Here is a 20,982-nt window from a genome sequence, read left to right on the forward strand (position 1 = left end):
CTCTGTATCGACGAATATGCAATTAAAAAGTTTTATTTCTTCATCCCATTGCCCCAGCTTCTCTAGCAAATCTTTTCCTCGTCGTGTGGCCACGGCTGCACACAGGCACGCAAACACAAACTGACAGCTGCGTTCGGAAACGTAAACAAAGCCGGTCCCCGAAATCGCTCCCCACGGCTGCCCGCAGTGTACAACGATCCGCGTTTAATGCCTCGAAATGAACGAAATCAACCACAAAACCGTGTTCGTGCTGGACCACACGCCCTACTTCGGCATATCGTGCGAAAGTCCGATCGACTGTGACTTTATCAAGAGCAAGGTGGCGGTCCCGCCGATCAGCAAGAGCCTGTGGACGTGCGCGGTGGAAGCGTCGGTCGAGTACTGCCGGATCGCGTACGACCTCTTTCCGGTGGGCAAGCTGATCCGGTTCGTCGTGAGCGATACGGCCGCCCACATCGTCAACACGTGGAACACGAACACGCAGAGCCTGACGCACATACTGAACGCGATGTCGATGGTGGGTGTGCCGCCGCGCCAAACGCAAGCGTCCGACTACTCGGTGATACACGGGCTGCGGGCCGCGATCGAGGCGCTGGCCGAGCCGACCGAGTTCCAGAAGGAGCAGCTGGCGGTGCACGCCAAGAGCGACTGCTTCAAGCTGGTCAACCGGGGCCGGGTGATCTGCATCACGTCGGCGCGCGATGACGCGAGCATGAAGAGCCTGGAGGACATCTTCCGCACCGTGCTGGTGCAGCAGAACGCCATCTCGGCCGGGCACAAGGAGTACATCAACATCGACCAGTGCCATCTGGTGATTATCAACCTGTACCCGGCCAACATGGAGTCGATGGTGTCGAACCGGGCGCTGATCGAAATCTCGCCCATCCTCCTGTCGGAGATACACTCGAACAAGGCGAACACGATCTCGAACAAGCTGACGCATCTGATCCTTCCCCACTTTGATCTGGCGAGCACCACCGTCACCGGCATACCGATGAAGGAGGAGCAGAACGCCAGCTCCAGCGCCAACTACGACGTGGAGATCTTTCACGGCCGCACCGCCCACTCCGTCTTTCTCGGCACGGAGCTGGTGCTGCCGCACAGCCTGAAGGACGGGTCGGACTACGAGACGGTCACGCTCAAGTGGTGCACGCCGCGCAGCTGCGGCTCGTCCGAGATGCAGCCCTGCCTGGCCCAGTGCCGCGTCACGCCGGTCGATGTGACGTCGCGGCCGAGCTCCTGCCTGATCAACTTCCTGCTGAGTGGCCGGTCGGTGCTGCTGGAGATGCCGAAAAAGTCGGGCGGCAAGATTACCAGCCATCTGCTGTCCGCCCACGGTGGGGAGATTTTCATCCACTCGCTCAACACGGCCCGCAGCTGCCTGGAGGATCCGCCCTCGATATCGGAGGGTGGCGGGGGCCGCGTCACCGACTATCGGATCAAGGATTTCGGCGCGCTGATGCAGCAGCACCGGCTGGTGCCGCTGAAACCGCTGCCCGAGCGGCAACCGGACGAGCATCTGCAGAAGATGCGCGGCAAGCTGGCGCGCAACTCGCGCTACTGGCCGCTGACGCTGGGCCGCACCGTGCTGTACAATGTGCGCCACTTCGTTGAACCGCTGCTGCTGCTCACCCAGAAGCCGGAGCTGAGCGAGGAGGAGAAAATGCTGTGCCTCAAATCGATCTACAACCTGTCGCAGCTGGAGGAGCGGCAGGAGGTGCTCGCCCTGCCGAACATGGGCCACCGGTTGAAGGGCAACAAGAAGGAGGAACAGTACCGGCTGCTCTGGTCGGAGCTGGAAACGATCGTGAACTGTAACGGCGCGTCACCGGCGCACAAAGCGATCGTGGGTTGCATACGCGAATGCCGCCGGATGTACCCGAGCGCGGATGGTGCCGATCCGTACGACAAGACGCACGGTGGGACGGCGGAGGGTGGAGTGGCGGCGGCAGCGGCGGCTGCGGCGGCGGCGGATGCGCACCGGGCGAGCGTTATTCGCGCGACAACGGATTCGCCAATGTCACCGCCCCATTCGATGGGTGGCTCGACGGGTGCGGCTGGTGCGGCTGGTGCGAGTGGTGGCGCAACGGCTGGAGGGGGTAGTAACGGTGGGACCGGTGGTGGCACTGGTGCAGATGCTACGTCCTCCTCTTCCGGCACCAGCGTGACACTGGCGGTGGGGGGTGGAGGTGTGTCGGTCGGTTTGCTTGGCGCCCGGGGGACGATGGGTAGCGGGAAGAAGGGCTTCGGTTCCGGTGGCCGCTCCCTGCTCGACGTGCTAGCCTCGACCGAGCGGGCCATCAGCCAGAAGCGGATCGATTTCAGCGGCCGGCTGTGCACACCTTCCGGACAGGTGGCGAAGCTTTACTCCCACGTCGGTGCGAAGGATGCGGACGGCGGCGGCGGTGCACAGGGAAGGCCGGCGGATGTCAAATAAGGCGGGAGGGAGGGGGGGGGGGCAAAACACGTCAGCTCAGAGAGTAGCATTAAATTGCAAGGAAAGTTAAGCAAAATTGTACAATAAATAGGAAATAAAGTCTCTTTTTAGTTTAAGCTATAAACAAAACTATATTTACCTTAACAGTAGCCGTAGCAGGATCCATAGGAGTTTAGTAATAATTTCGGTATGGGTTCCTGATCAGTTCCTGGACCGACATACAAGTATAAGCGCAGTATACAGTGATTTCCAGCGGATCTCATAGTTGTGGGACACTTCCTTGTCTCTTTCCTATTGGAAGTGAACTTCATATGATGGATATTGGAGTCTATGGCACTCATTTTGGACATGCTCCTTGGAAATTCCTATTGGATTTGTCCAACAAGGGGACTGTAGAGTACAATTCTCATTAGATGAAGTTGGTATTGATGGTTTGAATTCAGTATCAGATCCAGTACTCATATGGGTTCGTGATCAGTTGCAGGGCCGATAAGGGTTCAGTATCATTTCCAGGATCGGGATATGGGTTCGTGATTCGTTTCAGGACTGGTATGGGTTCAGTATCAGTTCTAGGATCGACATAGGTTCAGTATCACTTCCATGATCGGTAAAGGTTCGTAATCGGTTCCGGGATCGGTATGGATTAAGTATCAGAGTTCCATGATTGATAAGGGTTCGTCATCGGTTCCACGACCGACTGGGGTTCATCATCAGTTCTAGAGACGACATACGTTGAGAATCAGTTCCGGGACAGATATGGGTTCGTGATCAGTTCCAGAACCATTATGGATCTAGTAACATTTCCCAGCCCGGAATGGCTTCGTCATCAGTTCCACCACGTAGTACAAATTGCAGGACCGAAATGGATTGGTCCCAGGACCGGTATCGATACGGTATCAGTACCTAGAACAATAGGGGCCCTGTAGCATTTCCAAGATAGGTATGGTTAAGTATCTGTTCCAGGATCGGTATGGGTTCCTGATCATTTCCTGGACTGATGTAGATTGATTATCACTTCCATGATTGATATGGGTTCGTTATCGGTTCCAGGATCGATACAGGTTCATGGTCAGTTCCGGATGCGATATATAGGTTCAGTATCAGTTCCATGACCGGTATGGTTCGTAGTCAGTCTCCGGTCCAGTATCAATTTCAGGATCGCTATGGATACAGCATCATTTCCAAAACTGGAATGGATTCGTCATCAGTTCCAACACCATGGCATGGCTACAGTACAAGTACAGTACAACTAAATTGTGATATTTAAAAAAAAACCCGAAACAAGCTACTTTTTGAAGCATAAAAAATAGTACTTTTTTATTTTTCAGTTTTTCTTACCTTTTTCTTTGATCAGTAAAAAATAGTTAAAAAATTAAACTACCTTGATAGGAATACAAAAATTTGCTCTACCGTTGTGTGTGTGTTTTTCTTCTTCTTCTTCTTCTTCTTCCCTCCTCTTCTGCTGCTGTTCTTCTGTCTTTGCGCCCTTTCACTACTGGCTCTTACAGGAGGGAGGATGGGATGATGGCATTTCTTCCTTTCTCTCCCTACCATCTGCAGCTGTAGCGATGTAATCTTCCCTTCTCAACCACCTCGCGTTCAACAACACAGGACACGCACAACAACCCATTCCATTAACATGATTTGCTTTTGTTTTTGCTGGTTTTGAGAGCGTTTTGCAATTTTTTTAATGCTTCGTGCATTTACATACCCACGCCGTTCGGGGCTGCATGTTATCTGCACTGCATATAACCTGCGTTTTGCGATGTTTGTCTCTTGCTTTGTCTCTCTCTCTCTCTCTCTCTGGCTCTCTTTCTTGCTCTATGTGCGGGTTGTTTTTTTATTTCTTCAATTTCCTTTGCTGTTTACTCATCATGGCTTGCTTGGGAAAATGAGTGGAAACCAAAGCTTGCCAACCAGAGCACACATGGCATGGCATACACACACACACTGTTGCACGGTTTCGATTTGCTAACCATGCGTCGTGAATGCGTCCTCTATCTCTCTCTCTTAGCTTCTCTCCACTGGTGGTATCGGTTTACATTCTTCTTTGTCACTTTGTCACTTCTCCTCACAAGCAGTTCTTTTTTATTTTTTTGCTGCATTTTTCTCACTTGCATGCTATAGTAGTTTCTTATTTTTCAGCAGCTTTTATGCTGTAGTTGTTATGCCCCCGTTGTTATTTGCTTAGTTGTTGTTGTTTGTCTGTTTGTTTTTATTTCTTTGCCATTGTTTCTTTTTTATTTGTTTCTCTCTCTCTCTTTCTCTTTCTCTAAGTGTTATTCGTTTCATCATCGCAAAAGTTTTTTTTTGTTACAATTATTTATGTGTATTTTTTGTTTGTTTGTTTCATTCTTATTATTCCATTTTTTATATTTTATAATTTATTTTCACTAGAACCTACACTCTAAACTGTAAAAAAAGGGTCATCAAACTATGGGCGTCTACATTTTGGTCTATATAGACGGATGTAATAAAAAACAGCTAGAACAGTAATAAACCTCTAAATATTTTTGTTTTTTTGTTTTCTTCTTCTTCTTCTTCTTAGCTTTTCCTTCTTACACATGTATAATGTGTCTATGTGTGTGTTTGTTTGTTCTGTTTGCTTAAGAGTGTGTTGTTTTGTGTAAGTTTTTAACGGTTTGCGGCGCCCGATTGTTCCTAACCGTTGCTCCATTCTCGTGTGTGTTATTATTACTTTGCTTTTCTTCATTGTGATTATTATTCATTAATCTGTTTTAATTAGTTACTATTTATTGGCTAATAATTTTGCTTTGCGATTTGTTTTGTTTCTTTTTTTTATAGTCCCAATGTGTGGGTGTGTGTTGGTTTTTTGTGTATTGTATTGTATGTCCGTGTTTCTGTCTGGGGGAGTTTCGTTTTGCTGTTGTTCCTGCAACTATTCCAACCAAACAAAACTATACCTTTGCCTCATTTCTCACTATCCGTGCGCGCTTATGGTGCCCCTTATTTTTTTTTTTAATTTCGCTTGCCACCCTTAAAGGGCCAGGCCGAGATACCATGCGTTGGACGAAAACTGGACGTAAAAAAACGGGCATTATCTAACCTTCTATCCTCCAAGTTTGGCGCACACGAGCGGCAGTAGTGTACTGCAACACGAACCCGTTGCACTCGCATTGCGCTCGTTGAACATTATGCACAATGGTTGTAACAAAACGAAAATAAACACATACACACTTATTAACCGCTCGTTGTAAGTTGTAATACTTAAACGCTTCTTCATCCGAACGGAGAGCAGAAAAGTAACAAAAGAATAACACAACAACAATAACAACAACAAGTTTAAAAAATCACGATAACAATTTAGGTAAAAATAAACAATTTCAATATTACTAAAAAGATAACGATAGTGAGGGAACACTTTCACTTCACATACGAAACAAAAAACAAAAAAGCTCAATATGTCTTTTCCTCTATTATTAGTGCTATTAAACCCGAAGAAGAACAGTAGGCTTCGTCTTCAAACAAACGAGAACAGAAATGGCAACAGAAATGTTAAATCCAATAAGAAAAATTACATTTCCTATAGGGTTAAGTGTGTTATGTTTTGCTTCGCTAATTCTTGCTTTCCCCTGGTTCTTTTTATCGTCTCCAATTGCATTGCGTACACTTAAATTGGTTGATTACACCTTTCGCAAACAGTTGATGCAACGCGCACGTGGTAAATGGCCGATTTTAGAAAAAAAACGTCTCCAAAGTAAGCGATACAAATTTTATTTCCACTCGCAGCGTAAAACGACTGTTGTGTGACTGGAGCATTCTTTGTGTTGGGTTGGTTGTTTTTGTTTTGTCCGCTCTTTTACTTCGCTTTTTTAGCTTTTAATTTTGTTTTGTTTCGTTTGCCTTAGTCTTTTTAAAGTTTATATACTTTGTGTTCCGATTTGGTTGCTTATCGCCGTATTATCTCTCACCGATTTGTTTCCTTCTTCTTCTTCTTGTTTTTCTTCTTCTTATCAATATCATTATTTATGGTGCACTTTCACAGGGATTTGGGCAGGTTGGCGAAGGGGTGCGTTTTCCGGTATTGCTCCATTGCTCGTTTCCCCGCTGTGTGTGTATGTGTTTTGTTTTTTTTGCTGTGTTTTGTTGTTTCGTCGTTTTTAGTTTCGTTAGCGTGTCCGTTCTTCGCTTCTGTTTCGCGTGTTGTGTTTCGTTTGCTGTATGTTGGTTTTGTTTTTCATCATTTTTCTTCCTCTGCTGCTTCGTCTTCTTGATTTATCTTTTAAATCTCACTTTGATCCACCAGGTTTAAGGTTTTTGTATTTTTTGAATGATTTAGTTTTTGTTAAAAAACGTCAGCTACAAGTATAAAAAACATCATTTCATCTTGATCTAAAGTTTTACACAATAATGCTGGTTAACGCGCATCTCATATAGTTTGTTTTTTTTTTCAACCTGCCATCCCCTCCCTCCCACCTGCTCCCCTATTTGCTCACACAGTGTGTCTGGGCGATCTAGGGGAAGGCAGCGAACGGAAAGTGTACGAGGGCATAATACGGGCGAGGATGTCTGTTTCGCTTCGTTATCAACCGACGACTGCATATCCCAACAAATCAGACAGAGATATTCGTGTGTGCCACCACCGCATGAGCCATATATTGTGTAATTTCGCCGTTTAAGAAGTTGTTATTTGTGTGTGTGTGTGTGTGTTCGAATTTACTTTTCTTTAGTTTGCTCTCCACGTTCATTAATATTAACTTATTTTTCATTACTTTTTTGTTTATGTTCGTGTTATTATTTTGCACCTTTCTGTTCTTTTTCTGTTGTTGCTCAATTTCTCATTGTTCAACTGTTTGGATAGCATTCAATCGTACTGCTTCTTTCTGTTTTGCTTTATCTAGAATTATACTTAATAGAATTATTGTTTTTTTTTGTTTAGTTTTTCTTTGTTCTAATTTCAATCTTTTTTGTATTTGTTTTCTCTCTCTCTCTTCCCATGTCTTTGAAATAGTTACGGGCCCAATTGTTTTGTTATCGAAATGGTGAAAGAGTCTATGTGTGCACGACGAAGACGACGACGATGATGATGTTGATGATGTGATGCAGCAAAATGGTTGCTTTCAGTTTGTTTGTTTTTCTTTTTGTTTCACGACGGTTCTTATATGCTGTTTATAGCTGCTTGTTTCCTCTTCTTTTTCTTCATTAGTTCTCTCTCTCTATATATATATATTATTTCGTGGAAAAATTGCTCTAAAATTAGAATCCAAAATCTACTCAAAAGATTTATACGTCTTATTATATTCATTCCGATCTCTCAACGCCAAACACATGCATTAAACGCGGGTGTGGGGAATTTAATTGCATTCCGCGCATGTCACCTGCTCCTGCCCCACCCGCAAAACGCTGCACTTTCAATGCATTTATGAACCAGTAGTATTAGTTGTTTATGCAACTTGTATTAATTAGAAATTGGGTGTTTGGTTGTTTGTTTATTTCGCTATACCTTTCACGCGTATGTGGTGTTCGCACCTCGAATGCCGTCTCTTTATGCTTACGCTCACCATGGACTATGTAAGAGGCGTGTGTGTAAGGGGGGCGCGGGCAGGGAGTTGTGTTTCTTGTTTTGTTTATCAATGCATTTGACTATATATTTGAAGTGTGTTTTAGTATTATTGCATTGGACACATTGGACAGTAGTGTATCGTAGAGATTGAACAAACCGTTTTGCTGATCCATTTCCACACTGGTTGTTTTCCCGAATTGTATTTTTTTTTGCTGTTTACGCGCACGTGTTTATCTTAGTAAAACTTTATCCACTTTTTTACCAATATTTTATCGATTCTGTTGTTGCTGTATAACTTGTTACACGTTTAACACACACACAGAGATGGCGCGAATGGGAAAGGTTATTGGTTTGTTTGGTTGGGAAGGAGTGAGGTGCGCAGTAAGAAAACGAGATTAACGAGCCATACAACAACATCAAGGATTTTGTCCATAGATAATAGGTTAGCCGGGGGAGGGTTTGGGGATTTGGGGAATCGATGCGCACGCTTTTTTTTAATTTCCATCTTATGTTCACCTCTCGTGTGGTTAGTATGTAGGTTATGTTATGTTTTGCTGCAACATTGTTTTCTATTAAACGGCTGAATGGTTGGTAGAGTTGGTACTGTTGTGTTGTGTGTGGTTGTGTGTAGGGGGGGAGAGGAGAGGGGTTTGAACAGTGTAACTTTGAATGGTATTATTTTATCGTTATGTTATAAGCTGGTATAGTTTCACTTTCTCCTTCACTTTCTGTTCTGCTTTTCCATTGCTTAAATTACACACAATCCGGGTTTATATGGTTCTATTTTATCTTCGTTTTTCTTATATCCTGTGATAGGGGGTTTTATGATAGCTGCCAATGCAAGATATGAGTATGTAGGGAGGGGGGGGGGGGGTGCGTTTGGTATCGCTTTTACTGTCTTTGTCTTAGAGTACGATCGTACTGCGGTGCGGGCCTTAGCCCGGGGAGTTCCTATCCGTGCTAGTCTTTTCGCTTATCTATCGCAACACTTTATAGATTGAGCGAACAAAACCTGACAAAGGACAGCTTCTGCTCCAACCTCCCAGTACAGAGCAAGCCGATATCTCTGGCTGGCTGGATGTGGTTGATGTGGAAATGATCTCTTCGCTTGCCTATTACAACATCAACCTTGCACGATAAAGATTTTTCATTCCGTGTTTTTTGTTTGCTCTTCATTTAACTAGATAACGTTGATTCGGGTATTGATTAGTACAAAAAATAGAGAAACGATAGCAACACTAAAACAATCATCACCCCCAGTCAGTGTCACACCACTTTGCACCGAAGAACGTCCATCGGTTATTTCTACTATTCTTTGCCTGGGTTTGGATTAAAAGCGCCCCCTCTGTCTATCTCTCTCTCTCTCTCTCTCTCTCTCTCTCTCTCTCTCTCTCTCTCTCTCTCTCTTTCTCTCTCTCTCTCTCTCTCTCTCTCTCTCTCTCTCTCTCTCTCTCTCTCTCTCTCTCTCTCTCTCTCTCTCTCTCTCTCTCTCTCTCTCTCTCTCTGTCTCTTACTGTGTAGTTGTATTGTATTTTTGGGTTTTATATCATCGCTGGGGATATCTGTACATGCTTCAATAACATGTGGGATCTGGTTATTATATGGAGTTGAGAAAAAGCACAACTTCAAATTGGGAATGGAACTCAGGATGGAAGTTCCGATTGGAAAAAAAACTAGCAAACAACAACCTCGATGACGATAAAATGAGTACGGTTTTCCTTTCGCATTCAAAAGCAGCATTTAAATTAAACAATAAAAGGGGCTGACTAGTGTAAATTCGTTGTCCAGTGGACTATTTACTTTAGTACTATTTTGTAACAAGGGGTTTGCTGTATAAAGCCGGACTAAAAAAGGGTGGGGGCTAAATGGGTAAATAGCGCATTTTTGGAAATGTTTTTTTTTGTTTTACAACAACAACACGTGCCGTATTCAACTAACCAAGCCGCTGCCAATCGATTCGGGCCCAATCAAAACCTGGTTACCTTATCATTCCCATCCCCCGGTGAGCAATACAGTAATCGGCGAGCAAAAGGTACGCGAGAAGTTGTAACGTTTGTTTGTTTTGGCGTAGTTTGTTTTGAAGTAGTAGTACAAAAATATATAATATACATATGTGTGTGTGTGTGTCTCCACTATACGAGTGTGTGTGTGTGTGTGTGTGTGTCTGAGCGGGAGATGCCTTGGGAGGTTTGTTTTGTTTTTGTCACCCCCCAGAGTGCGTTGCACATGCACTTTGGAAGAAGGACGAGGAACCAACATTGGACTAGATCGGTTCCGTTTTTGCCACCCTTTGGTTCCTTTCTTATATAGGCCGCTACTAGGCGAACAAAAACTAAGCAACAATTAACGTATGCGAGGGCGCGTGGGAGCAGCCTTTGAAAAAGGGGAAAGGAGAGGGTGGAAAACAACAAAACCAAACAAACTATTTTTTACTAAAGCTTTTTGGTTTGTCTTGGACAGCCTCGCGCAACAAACACTTACATTAAAAATCAATACTGTATCAGCGAATACTATCGTACAAAACGCATTTGGCCCAGGGCGGCTTGTAGCCGCTAGTGCGGTGTGGTTTAGCTAGTTTGCTTTAGCGTTTAATCCTTTTTGCGGTCTTCTCGAATTTGCGATTTTGGGCTACTAAATCTTAAAGCGTAAAACCAAATCTTTACAAACAACAACTGCCTTTTCACACGTAACCCGGTTAACCCCCATTTTGCCCCATCTCTTTAACAACACACTTTTTTGGTTTGGTCAGCTTTGCTTCTGTGTTTTTGCTTTCCATTGCACATTCCGGCTCACCTTGGCATCGGTCGGGGCATTAAGAAGAAAGTGGGTGTGTGTGTGTGTGTGTGTGTGAGTGTGTCGTCGAAATATAATGCTTCAGAAATTTAGCTAATTTGTACTAAGTGTACTTGAATTGTGTGTACGAGTGTGTGTGTGACCCACTAGCTCTCTAAACCGTGGCGAGAAAATCATCCAGTTTCCTTGTCCCTCTTTCTCTCTCTCCCTCTCTTCACTAAAACGTTAAATTTAACACTGTCTTTCTGATGATGCCTTTGTCAGCCATAGCTTTTCCAACGCGGTACGAAACGTCTTTTTATAATGTTTGCTCTGTTAAGAAAGCTACCGCACGAACAGAACGCCGCACGTGTGTCTCTAGGACCTGGTTCACCAGGTTTGCACTAATTTCACTAAGAAGAATTTTACTAGAAACCTCGTTGAAGTTGTATTTTCTTGATGTGTCGCGTTTGACCACCGGCGGTCCCGACCGTATCAAATGGGCCCGTGGGCCTGGCCTGGTACGAGCTCATGGGCCTGCGAGCGGCGCGGCATTGGAAAAGTTGGTGCACAAAAATATAATAACGTTTTTGTTTTCTCTCTCTCTCTCTCTCTCTCTCTATACGTGTGTCCGTGTCCGTGTTTCTCTCGCATCCGTTTGGTGGTACACGCACGCACGCACGCACTTGATATCTCGGGGGTGGGGATGGCATGTTCTAGCTTTTGTCTTTAGTTGGGGGGAGATAAAGTGGGAGAGCAGGTTTAAAAATGTATCTACTGTTTTATGCACTATCGGATAGAAAAATATACTAACACTGCTGCTCCGCTACGTGATTGGGAGAGCTGCTCTCGCTGCCGTGGTACAGGATAGAGTAGTCATTCGCTTGCCGTTGCTCCCTTCTCCCAGTAGCAGCAGTATGTGAACACCCCCTTTTTGTTTTGCTGTTTACACTGCTTTTTTAAAAAAAGGGGAACGTCGGACGATAACGGTTTAATATAGTTCTACGGTAAAAGGTTATCCATAAGCATTGCGCTGTAGTTATGTATCGGTTAATTTTTGCACGGTTTTTTTTTTTTTGTTTCGTTCACGATGGAAGAAGGTTACGCTCTCTGTTCGAGGCGAAGCGCGCCCGCTGTTGCCAAAACTCGTGTATCGAGCGGTTTTGTGCACGGTTTTGGTAAGACTGTAGCTGTGGCCCACTCGAGAACGTATTATTCTGATAACGCGCAGTAAGCAGCTAGCACATGCATGAGATCGGGAGTCTCATTCTTCCAATGGGTTTTGTTTCAGCATCGCTCTGTTTCTGTTCTACACACAGCACAATTAACTATGCTCATTCGTTCGTGTTTCGTTAAAATGTGTTCAAATCTCTTCTTTTTGCCTATCGCTTCCCTCTGTGGCTGATTACACACGCAAGCAAATTTAGCCATTTCATTTTTGTTTCATATTTTTCTCTTCATAATTCGCATTTGCCGCTTCAAATTATTCGCTCACTTGCCACTCACCATCGTTTGCACTCATTTAACGCACACATTCCATTTACATCATGTTACAACAATTAAATTGAACTCAAACTCAATCCGGAACTAACAGTAACTCTGGATGCAAAAATGGGCGAGGGGCTTGTAAAAAAATATATGTATATATGCTACGGAGAGCAAGCGCTTGCTACTACTAGTAGTAGTAGTGTGTCTCTACTGATTTGTCTACATAGAAAACGGGCTTTTTGTACTGGCCTACCTTAAAAACGTATTCAACAATTTTATGCTAAAACTAAAGCGACAGCGCGCGAACGAAAACGATATTTAACGTATCCCGCAACTCAGCCACCCGTTTCTCTTTCTGGCCTACGGAAAGGGTTTTTTTTTTGTGTGGGGGTTTTTAAGTTAATTCGCTAGCTAAATAGTGTTCTTTAAAGATAGTAGCTAAGAAACTCCGTTTAAAAACGTACCTTTGTCGATTTTGCTATTATTATTATTTTTTATGAGAGTCTAGCGCAAGGAGCATTACTTTTGTCTTTTAGAGTTTTTTGTTGTTGTTGTTTGCGTATCATTAAATATAAAACTGTTTTACATACACCAAGTACATTCTCTCTTACATACACAGACACACACGCACACACACGCGATTTCCTCAACAGAATGATGCCGTTAGGTCTGTTTTATGCAAAGAGTTTACCTACATTCACAGTTGCGTATTTATTGCGCACACAACCACGGTGGTGCGTATCACCAGTGCGGTACAAAATGATTAGAACAAGCAGGAAAAAAAAACATTCATCACTTTCGGTGACTTTAAGTGTGGCTGCTGATCATCATATACGCCCGGTTGCGTGCTTTCTCCCTTCCTACCGTGCGCGCGCCCTAATCTGGGAGAATAGGGCGCACACGATCGTACCTTCGGCTAGATGCTTAGCGTCATTATTTAGCGTGCCTTCCTTCTTACTTATTAAGGAATAATACCAGGCGCAGCAATCGAACACACTAAACCCGCGGCAACCCCCGTGTTCCTATTTGCTGACAACTAGAAAGCTGTGTAACGATTGAGCTGTGGCATTCACTCTTTCACAACTCTCTTTCTCGCAAATCGTTCATTACTTTAGCTATGATATATAACAGGGGGGGGGGGGGGGTTTGATTAGCGTACTTCTTTTGGTTTAAAGGTTTAAAGGTTTTATAAAAACACGTCTTTTACACTTTTATTCATATTCGAAATAAGCCGAGCGCGCGAGCAAAACATCGGGTTGGAGTGTTTCGTTCGCGGGTAGCCCCAGCTACTTTTTGCTGCGCAAATATCGTTTGCTGGAAAAAAGTAGTATATTACACGGTGCGATCGTCTGAATTGCAATAAGGTGGTTTGCTATGTTACAATCAACCGGTAAGGTTGTGTTTGGTATGTATGTGTGTATGTATGTGTGTGTGTCTGTATTGTTTTAATTAGTTGCCCACTATTATTCACATCAGCAAACAGCGCGATAAGTTGCTTGCTTGCTTGCTTTTCATAGTCGAACAAAGGATGATGGCGCTACGGTTTTAACTAGAACAGTTTCCTTTGCGTGTCTCTCGAAATAAGAGGCCGCTCTAAAAAAAAAACACAGGACATTTTACAAAATTCTTACTCGCAAAGGACGATTGATATGATCATGCGCTTTGAAGAAATCGTAAACATAATGCTAGCAATTAAACTATGTTCGCACAGTGCGGCGTTTCAAACATTTCAGTAAAAAAGTGTCTACAGTCTATACTTATCCACAATCAGCAGCGCTGGTCACGGTTCAATATTGCTAAAAGATTTCAATTATTTAGTATTACTTTTGTTTCACTATCTACGCTACCTGTGGGTCCAAGTGTTGTGGCTCTGATTTTGAGAACGGAAATATGAAACAAACTTAAAAAAAAATCGATGGCCAACTGACGCCACCATTCCAAATCTATCTCGCTTGCTATATATCTACACCAGTCTAAATGTATGCTGCTGCTATATAAGCGCACGATATATATATATATACGTTTTGTTTCATATGTTTATGTATATCAATCCTTATGTATTAGTTAATACGATTTTAATCTAGATCAGATCGTTTGCTTTTTTTTTGCCGGCTGTGTTTTTATGCATCCGCGACCTTATACACGTACGCGCGATACATACACACACACACAAACACTGAAACGTGAGCTTGATTTTCGATAGAGGTTGAAAGCACGTTTACACTAATTGAATAGAAAAAGGTATGCGTTTAACGTACAAAGATTTTGACTTTCGGCTGCGGCAATAGAATGCCGAGCCGTTTTGTTTTTGTATGTGTTTTTAAGCAGTTTGCATATTTCACCACTGCGCTTTACTATACAGGTGGTTTATTTCTCCCCACCTTCTGCTAGCCACTCGGCTAATGGCATGCGGTCGTTGCAAAAGTACATCTACAAGATTTCAACCGTAAACCGTGGCGTAAACCTAACCGGATAACGTAAAACACATCTATAAAAAGCCATCGGCCTGATCACTCGGCTTGCTGAGGCAATGCAGATATGAGAATTGGCTGTAAAGAGGAAGGGGGCGGAGAGAGTCATGGCAATTAAAAAAAAACACAGAAATTAAACTCATCCAGACACCTCCCTCCCCTTTGCTCCGCTTTTGCCCGAACAACGTTTGTTCAGTAAGTACCTACAACTTCTAATCAATACTATAGACAATTCGTTCTCACCCCTTCCCCCCCCCCAGTGTTTGTAGCACGGTGTCGATCCTGCTCGTCGCTTCAGGAGGATCACAAGCTTTTTTACAGTGTTTTTTGTTGTTGTTTTTGTTTAAATAGTCTACCAATTATTGGTTCTTTAAAAAATGTCAACAAGAGAACATCATGTACCTCCTGCTGCGCACCAGGGCGGCAACAGCAGGGTCGAATATTGCAACTGCTACCGTTGTCCTTTGTCATTTGTGGTGAAAACTATGGCTAGAGAGATACTTCGGGCCAAATAGATAGACGAGTCGTGCTAACCGCACCGGGTTTGAAAATGTGTCCCGATCGTGCAAGGCTAGACACGATCGTTCTCTTCCCGCCCAGGGGAATTTTGATGCGCATCAACGTGTTTTTTTCTGATTTTTGTTTTTGTTCTGCTCTCCCCAACTCCTACAAAAAGGTACAAAAAGGTTCGTGAAAGCCTAGTACAGCGATAACACATGGCGGCCTAAATCAAGGCATTATTTGCTGCTGTTACTGCTGCTGCTCTGCACATTGCGATGGCGCGCGCGCTGTTCGTTTTTCTTTTCTTTTTATAAGACCTAATATTTCACTACGGTTGTATTGCAAATGGTTAACTATATAAAAATATTACTTTTCTTTAGTATTAATGTAGCCCTATTTTTTATCACAAAAATCGTACCCTTCTGCCTGACGTAGGGGGGTGTTGTGTGGAGATGTGTATCTTGCAACGAGAGTTGCTTGTCGAAGGTTTGCTTTAAAGATTTTGACCCCGTGAAGCGGGTTCGGTCACCTCCGTGAGAATCTGCGCGAAGAAGGGCAACCTGCGGCATGAGCCTGCCCTAGCAAAGTATCCGCCGTACAATGTGTTTCCTTGCCAATATTTACAGGGTGCATCATAACAACGACATAAGGTCCTTGAATCGATCGGTCGATTTGTTTTGATCTTCTAACAGATGTGTCGCTCTCTCGCTCGTTTTTATTATTTGGTTTTGTTTTGTTTTTAAACCCCGACAAAGTTCACTGCATTGGGATTCTACTAAAAGTATAAATATTAAAATGAATTGGGCTACCGTGTTTCGTCGAACGCATGCTCTGGTTTTGAATGAAACCAGCATTAACGCAAAACCAACCTAGAATCGCTAGAAACAACGCTTGTGTATCTGTGTTTGTGTTTTTTTACATATCAGAGAGTTCTGGTTTGATTATAAAAGGTGGTTTGTTTTGAGTTGAGAGTAGAAAATTGCACATACAACTAAGTAACGTATGCCCCCCATCCTCTCGCGAGGCTTCACAAATTCAACTGCTAGAGTAGGTAGGAATCGTTGGAAAGGGAATTTTCCTAATCCGATAGCCGAAGGGGCACACCCCCCTAACACTTATCCATACCTCTTACGGACTTCCGTCGGTGGTGGGAGTAATCGACTGCAGCTTAGCAAGGCGTTGCTTAAGAAGGTCTTCTTTCTTGACGCCAGCCATGCCGGCAACGGTGCTAAGCCCGCCGATACTGTTGCTGCTGCTGCTGCCGCTACTGCCACTGCCGACGACGGCGGCCGCTGCCATCGCTGAATGATGATGGTACTGATCAATGGAACTGCAACGATTGAACGACGACGAAGACGTGGGCGACACGAGCGCCGACGCACCACTGCCAACACCACCACCACCCCCACTGCCGCTGGCCGCTGCTCCAAAGCGCGACTGGAGGTGATGGTGGTATGAGCCACCGGTGCCACCTCCACCATGCGTTGCCACGTGCGACAGGGTCGACGCGGGCGTGGACGCAGACGCTGACAGGGACAGTGGACGGGTGCTTAGCTGCTGCTGCTGCTGCTGGTGGTGCTGCTGTTGGTGCTGGTGGTGGTGATGATGGTGTCGCGCCGTTCTGGACGACAGTCCGCCGGCAAAGCCAACCGCTCCGCTGCCGGTGCCGGCTCCAGCAGTGCTGGCAGCCCAGGGAAACGAAGGCGGCGGTGGTACGTAGCTGGCAGAGCCGGCAAATCCGGCATTAGTGCCGCTGCCACCATAGTAGAGTCCGGCGGAAAGGGTCGTGGCGCTAGTGCCGGTGGATAGCGATGGGAGGCTATCGGTCGGTGCGGCGCAGCCGAGTGTACCGGCGGCACTGCCGCCAGCTCCACCACCCGCCCGCGCCGCCGCCGGCGTCCTAGCAGTTGCAGTTGAAATTGATCGGGGCTGTTGGCGTTAACACCAACGAAAGGGCACTGCCCGGGGCCGGTCCGCGCCCTCCTTAACCAGGGGCTTGTGGTACTCGCGGCCTTCGCGCGAGTGAATTAAACCCCAGCACTGCTCGCAATAATACTGTCGGGGCGGGAGAAAGAGAGAGAAAGAGGGAGAGAAAAGGGGATGGGTTAGGTAAGCAAGCAAAAGTAAAACCGAAAAAAGGCAGCTGGCAGCGCAAGTGATCCCCTCCTACCTGTAGACAGGTGACGTTGGCGCAGAAGAAAGGTGCAAACTTTCCACCGCACCGCTGGCCGTGACACTCGTCGCACATTTGGTCGTCCAAAACGTACGGTTTCACCTCGACACGTTTATCGATGTCGCCATGCTGCAGCTGGACGAAACGGGCTGAGATGGCGGCGATGTAGCTCTGCTGGTTCGAGAACGCAACACGTCCGGCGCCCTACAAACAAAACAAAACATCGTGCAGTTAGGAAATGTGGTGGGGGGTGGGTGCTGGAAGCGATTCACTTACCTTCGGGTACTTCAGTTCCGGATCGGTGTCGATACCAGCGTAGCATACACCACCATACAAGCGATCCATTATCATGGCCAGTTCATCTAAAACACGGGGTAGAAGAACGCAAAATCATTATCGATGACGATTAACCGAAAGGTGCTCTACCGCACTGTCTCCCTCTCTCTCTCTCTGTGCTCTTGCGGGCACTTACAAGCTTTCAACGGTCTCGGAACACCCCCGACAAAGACGGTTTTGCGCGGATCGAGCGGCATCGAGGCGTCCAGCACGAAGTCGGCATCCGCCAGCCGCCAGGGACGGATTTGCACCGCTTTGTTCTTGATCGTCGGCGACGAGACGGTGATGTAGAGCTTGTCATCATCCGGGACGCACGTTTCGATCAGCTTCTGCACGCCGCGCTCCTCCTGCGAACGACAAATAACGAAAATAATAATAATAAAAAACAAAACTCCCAGTGAGTAACGGAGAGGAGGACTACCGCGAGGAAAACAATTTGCCAGGATTAATCGCTTGAAAAATCGCCTCATCGTTGCCATTCACGAGCATGGATGCACGTGGTTCTGCGCGCGATTGTTCTTGGACGCTGGGGCTGGTGGCCACCCATAAGAGAGAGAGAGAGCAGGAATCAAATCGCCCCGAAAAATACTTGTCATCAATCTTGGCCCCCTTGTGCTTGCGGTGCGGGCGCACAACACCACTACCCCAGCGGACTTTTGCTTCAATTATCATCGCATCAGTCGTGGGTTAGTGTCGTCGCTCAGTCGCAACGAACCGTGCATACGGTTCAGAGTGTTCCCCCCCATCTTCTCCCTGTGTGCCGCCTTTAAACCCCGTCGACCGCTCCCGAGGAGCGATTCTCTTCGGAGTCGCACAATCGCTAGTTTTATTCCCTCAACCTCCGGATCCGCGCCCTTTTTTTTGCACCGCTGTATGTCGGGGCGGGAAAGATCATTTAAATAATGAGATTTTTTCCTCCAATTAATCTTCTCCTTTTCATGTTGTGTGTCTCTCGTTACATAGAGCGACCGGGGGACGGCTTTTTTTGCACTGTGCTTCTTACCACCGTGGCCTCGATATCATCAGGTAGGTGAAAGCTAGGTATAGAAAGCGCAGACATAACGACGACCAAGACACCAGCCCCCGAGAGTGGTGGAACGTGTGGTCATTTTCCTTCGCAGGGACGACTACGACGACGACGACGACGACTATGAACGGTCCATTACTGTCTGCGCGGGGCCCGATGGCCCGATACGGACGGTTGGCAATGGTGGGCTGTCAAATTAATTTAATTAAAATGTCTCTCGAGGACCCACCAGCCCTGTTGTTAGCCGTGCAGCCCAGCATCCGCCGGACTTTCATTACGCATCGAGAGTAAGACGTTTCGTTGCGCGCTTCCCTTGCTCCCTTTTCTCGTTCCTTTCTTGGAACGAGCGGTGTTTTTTTTGGAAGGGGTATTGAATTCTACTATCTTGGAGAACCTTTTTTTAAGGAGGGTAATTGCTTCATCAAGATTAAACCATCCGCTGCGTTCGATTGGGGTACATTTTAATAAATTCAGACCGTAAATGAGAGGAATAAAGGACCACGGGGGTTTACAGCGATCGGGACGGGGGAGTCATTTAGGCGGTGGCAATGTTGACTATCAGCAGACAAACATAACATAAGCGAGAGGAAAACAAACTCTCAAGACAAGTTGAACTATGTTGCACCAAATGACGCGTGGGACGACACACAAAAAACGCCACCTGGCAGAGGCTTGAAGCTTGCCAAGCACACATCAATCTGGCCGCTCGCAGAGCAAGTTGCTGAAAAGTGTTTCCGCACGAAGCTCAAGGGGAGCGGGCGGACTGGCATATAAGTAAGCAACTGTGACTGGCTCCATATGGGTTATCCTTCTAAGAGTGCCGGTCGGTCGGTCGGTCGGAAGGAATCATATATAATGCATGTGTCTCGGCGAAGATGGAGGGGGGAGAAAACTGTCGCTCACGCGCACAGTTTTCTTACACACCGAGCTGCTGCTACCCAGAGTTGCTGCTCCGGCTGCTTCGCAAACGAGAGAGTTTTCTTTTGCCTCCGAGAAGTGTAAAAGCTTAAACAATTTCTGGCCTGGAACGTGTTGCAAAAGTGATTACCATGTTTTGCGGGCATTAAGTTTTGCACCGGAGCATATGTCTTATGGGGCGCGGGCGACAAAAAGCAAACCACAAGCAGCCCCTTCCCTCTCTCCCTCTCTCTTGCTGCAACACACATTCTTTCGGCCCCTGTGTGCTCGTTTTTCTTTTTTTCGTTCTGCGCGTTTAGCAACTGTTGTAGCACCTCCTGTAGCTTGTATTGGAGAGCAAGTTTGTATCACAAAGTTAGTCTCGAAGTTGCACGCGTTAGAAACAAGTTGCAGCATATAAGGAAAGTTTCGCCAGCGTTTTTGGGTCCAGTTCGGAAATTGAGTTTAAATTTCATAAGTGAAAATCCCGCCCGGCCAAAAATCAGTGCCGCCACCCGACGCCTGTCATCAGCCGTGTGCTGGGGAAGTGATAAGTGATACACACGGGCAAAATAATATGCATAAACGAATCAATGCTAAAGCTTGATAATTATTTATGTTGAAGGAAACTCGAAAGCAAGCAGAAGTTGTTCAAATATGTCTTGCTACAGCGTAACAACCTTAAGGCACAGGAAAATGAGTCTAATAAAATGTATCGGTGTCACAGTAGTAGCCCACCGTTCTATTGGGCTTTTCTTTTGGATGCCATTGTTTTAGGCCTGATTGCTTCAGTCCGTTTGCCACAAGCGACGAATGGACACATTATATTACGTGTGCGCAATGGCAGAACGAATCCTGTAAATTGTACCTATTATTTCCGGTTCGCATACGTGTGTGGTTGTGTGTGTTTGTAACAAGAGACCGGAGCAAAAAGCAAATTTAAGAACAATAGAATGTCCCTAAACGAAAAGAACACATGAAGAAAAATCGTGCAGAACGGACAACGGGACGCAGCGGAGGAGGGTGTAATATCCAATGATCATCTTGCCAGTGCTAATATAGATGACATGCCCACATGAACCTAGCGAACACTGGTGGCTATTTTCTCGGAAAAAGGGGGCGGGTTAGCGCCGCTCGGTTTGGGAAGGAACTAGGCCGTAAAGTACGATGAATGGGTAGCATTTAGGGCGCACAATAGAACCCCTATCTGGCCGGTTTGACGGCCGATGGGGTTTGATGGTGGTGACAATCCCTTTCGGGCGAGCAAGACGATGCCAGGGCCGGCACAATCCTGTTTGGGGGAGACAATGTGCTGTGTAGGCAGAAAATATCGGCACAGCTTCCACAACTGCACGT

The 20,982-nt window shown here is 45.9% G+C and overlaps 2 protein-coding genes across 7 annotated transcripts in view; one reads left to right on the plus strand and one right to left on the minus strand.

Moving 5' to 3' along the window:
* The first annotated feature begins 134 nt into the window (after nt 1–134).
* LOC120951681 (protein asunder) lies at nt 135–5,782 on the plus strand. The gene has a single exon (XM_040370508.2). The coding sequence runs from the start codon at nt 218–220 to the stop codon at nt 2,435–2,437; it is 2,220 nt and encodes a 739-aa protein (XP_040226442.2). The 5' UTR covers nt 135–217; the 3' UTR covers nt 2,438–5,782.
* Nucleotides 3,861–20,982, minus strand: part of LOC120949572 (cytoplasmic polyadenylation element-binding protein 3) — a 254,263-nt gene continuing 237,141 nt past the window's right edge. For 5 of the 6 annotated variants that reach the window (XM_040366955.2, XM_040366954.2, XM_040366956.2 and 2 more), the window contains 4 exons: nt 17,839–18,049; nt 17,643–17,728; nt 17,364–17,570; nt 17,034–17,248 (listed from right to left, as the gene is read on the minus strand). In XM_040366955.2, coding sequence (XP_040222889.2) covers nt 17,132–17,248; nt 17,364–17,570; nt 17,643–17,728; nt 17,839–18,049 — 621 coding nt within the window. In that variant the 3' untranslated portion in view covers nt 17,034–17,131. Of the gene's footprint in view, nt 17,249–17,363; nt 17,571–17,642; nt 17,729–17,838; nt 18,050–20,982 lie in introns of all 6 variants that reach the window. The other variant, XM_040366962.2, reaches the window with a different exon arrangement.

The sequence above is a fragment of the Anopheles coluzzii genome, chromosome 2, assembly GCF_943734685.1.
Source record: "Anopheles coluzzii chromosome 2, AcolN3, whole genome shotgun sequence".
In the NCBI taxonomy this organism is placed as follows: Eukaryota; Metazoa; Arthropoda; class Insecta; order Diptera; family Culicidae; genus Anopheles; species Anopheles coluzzii.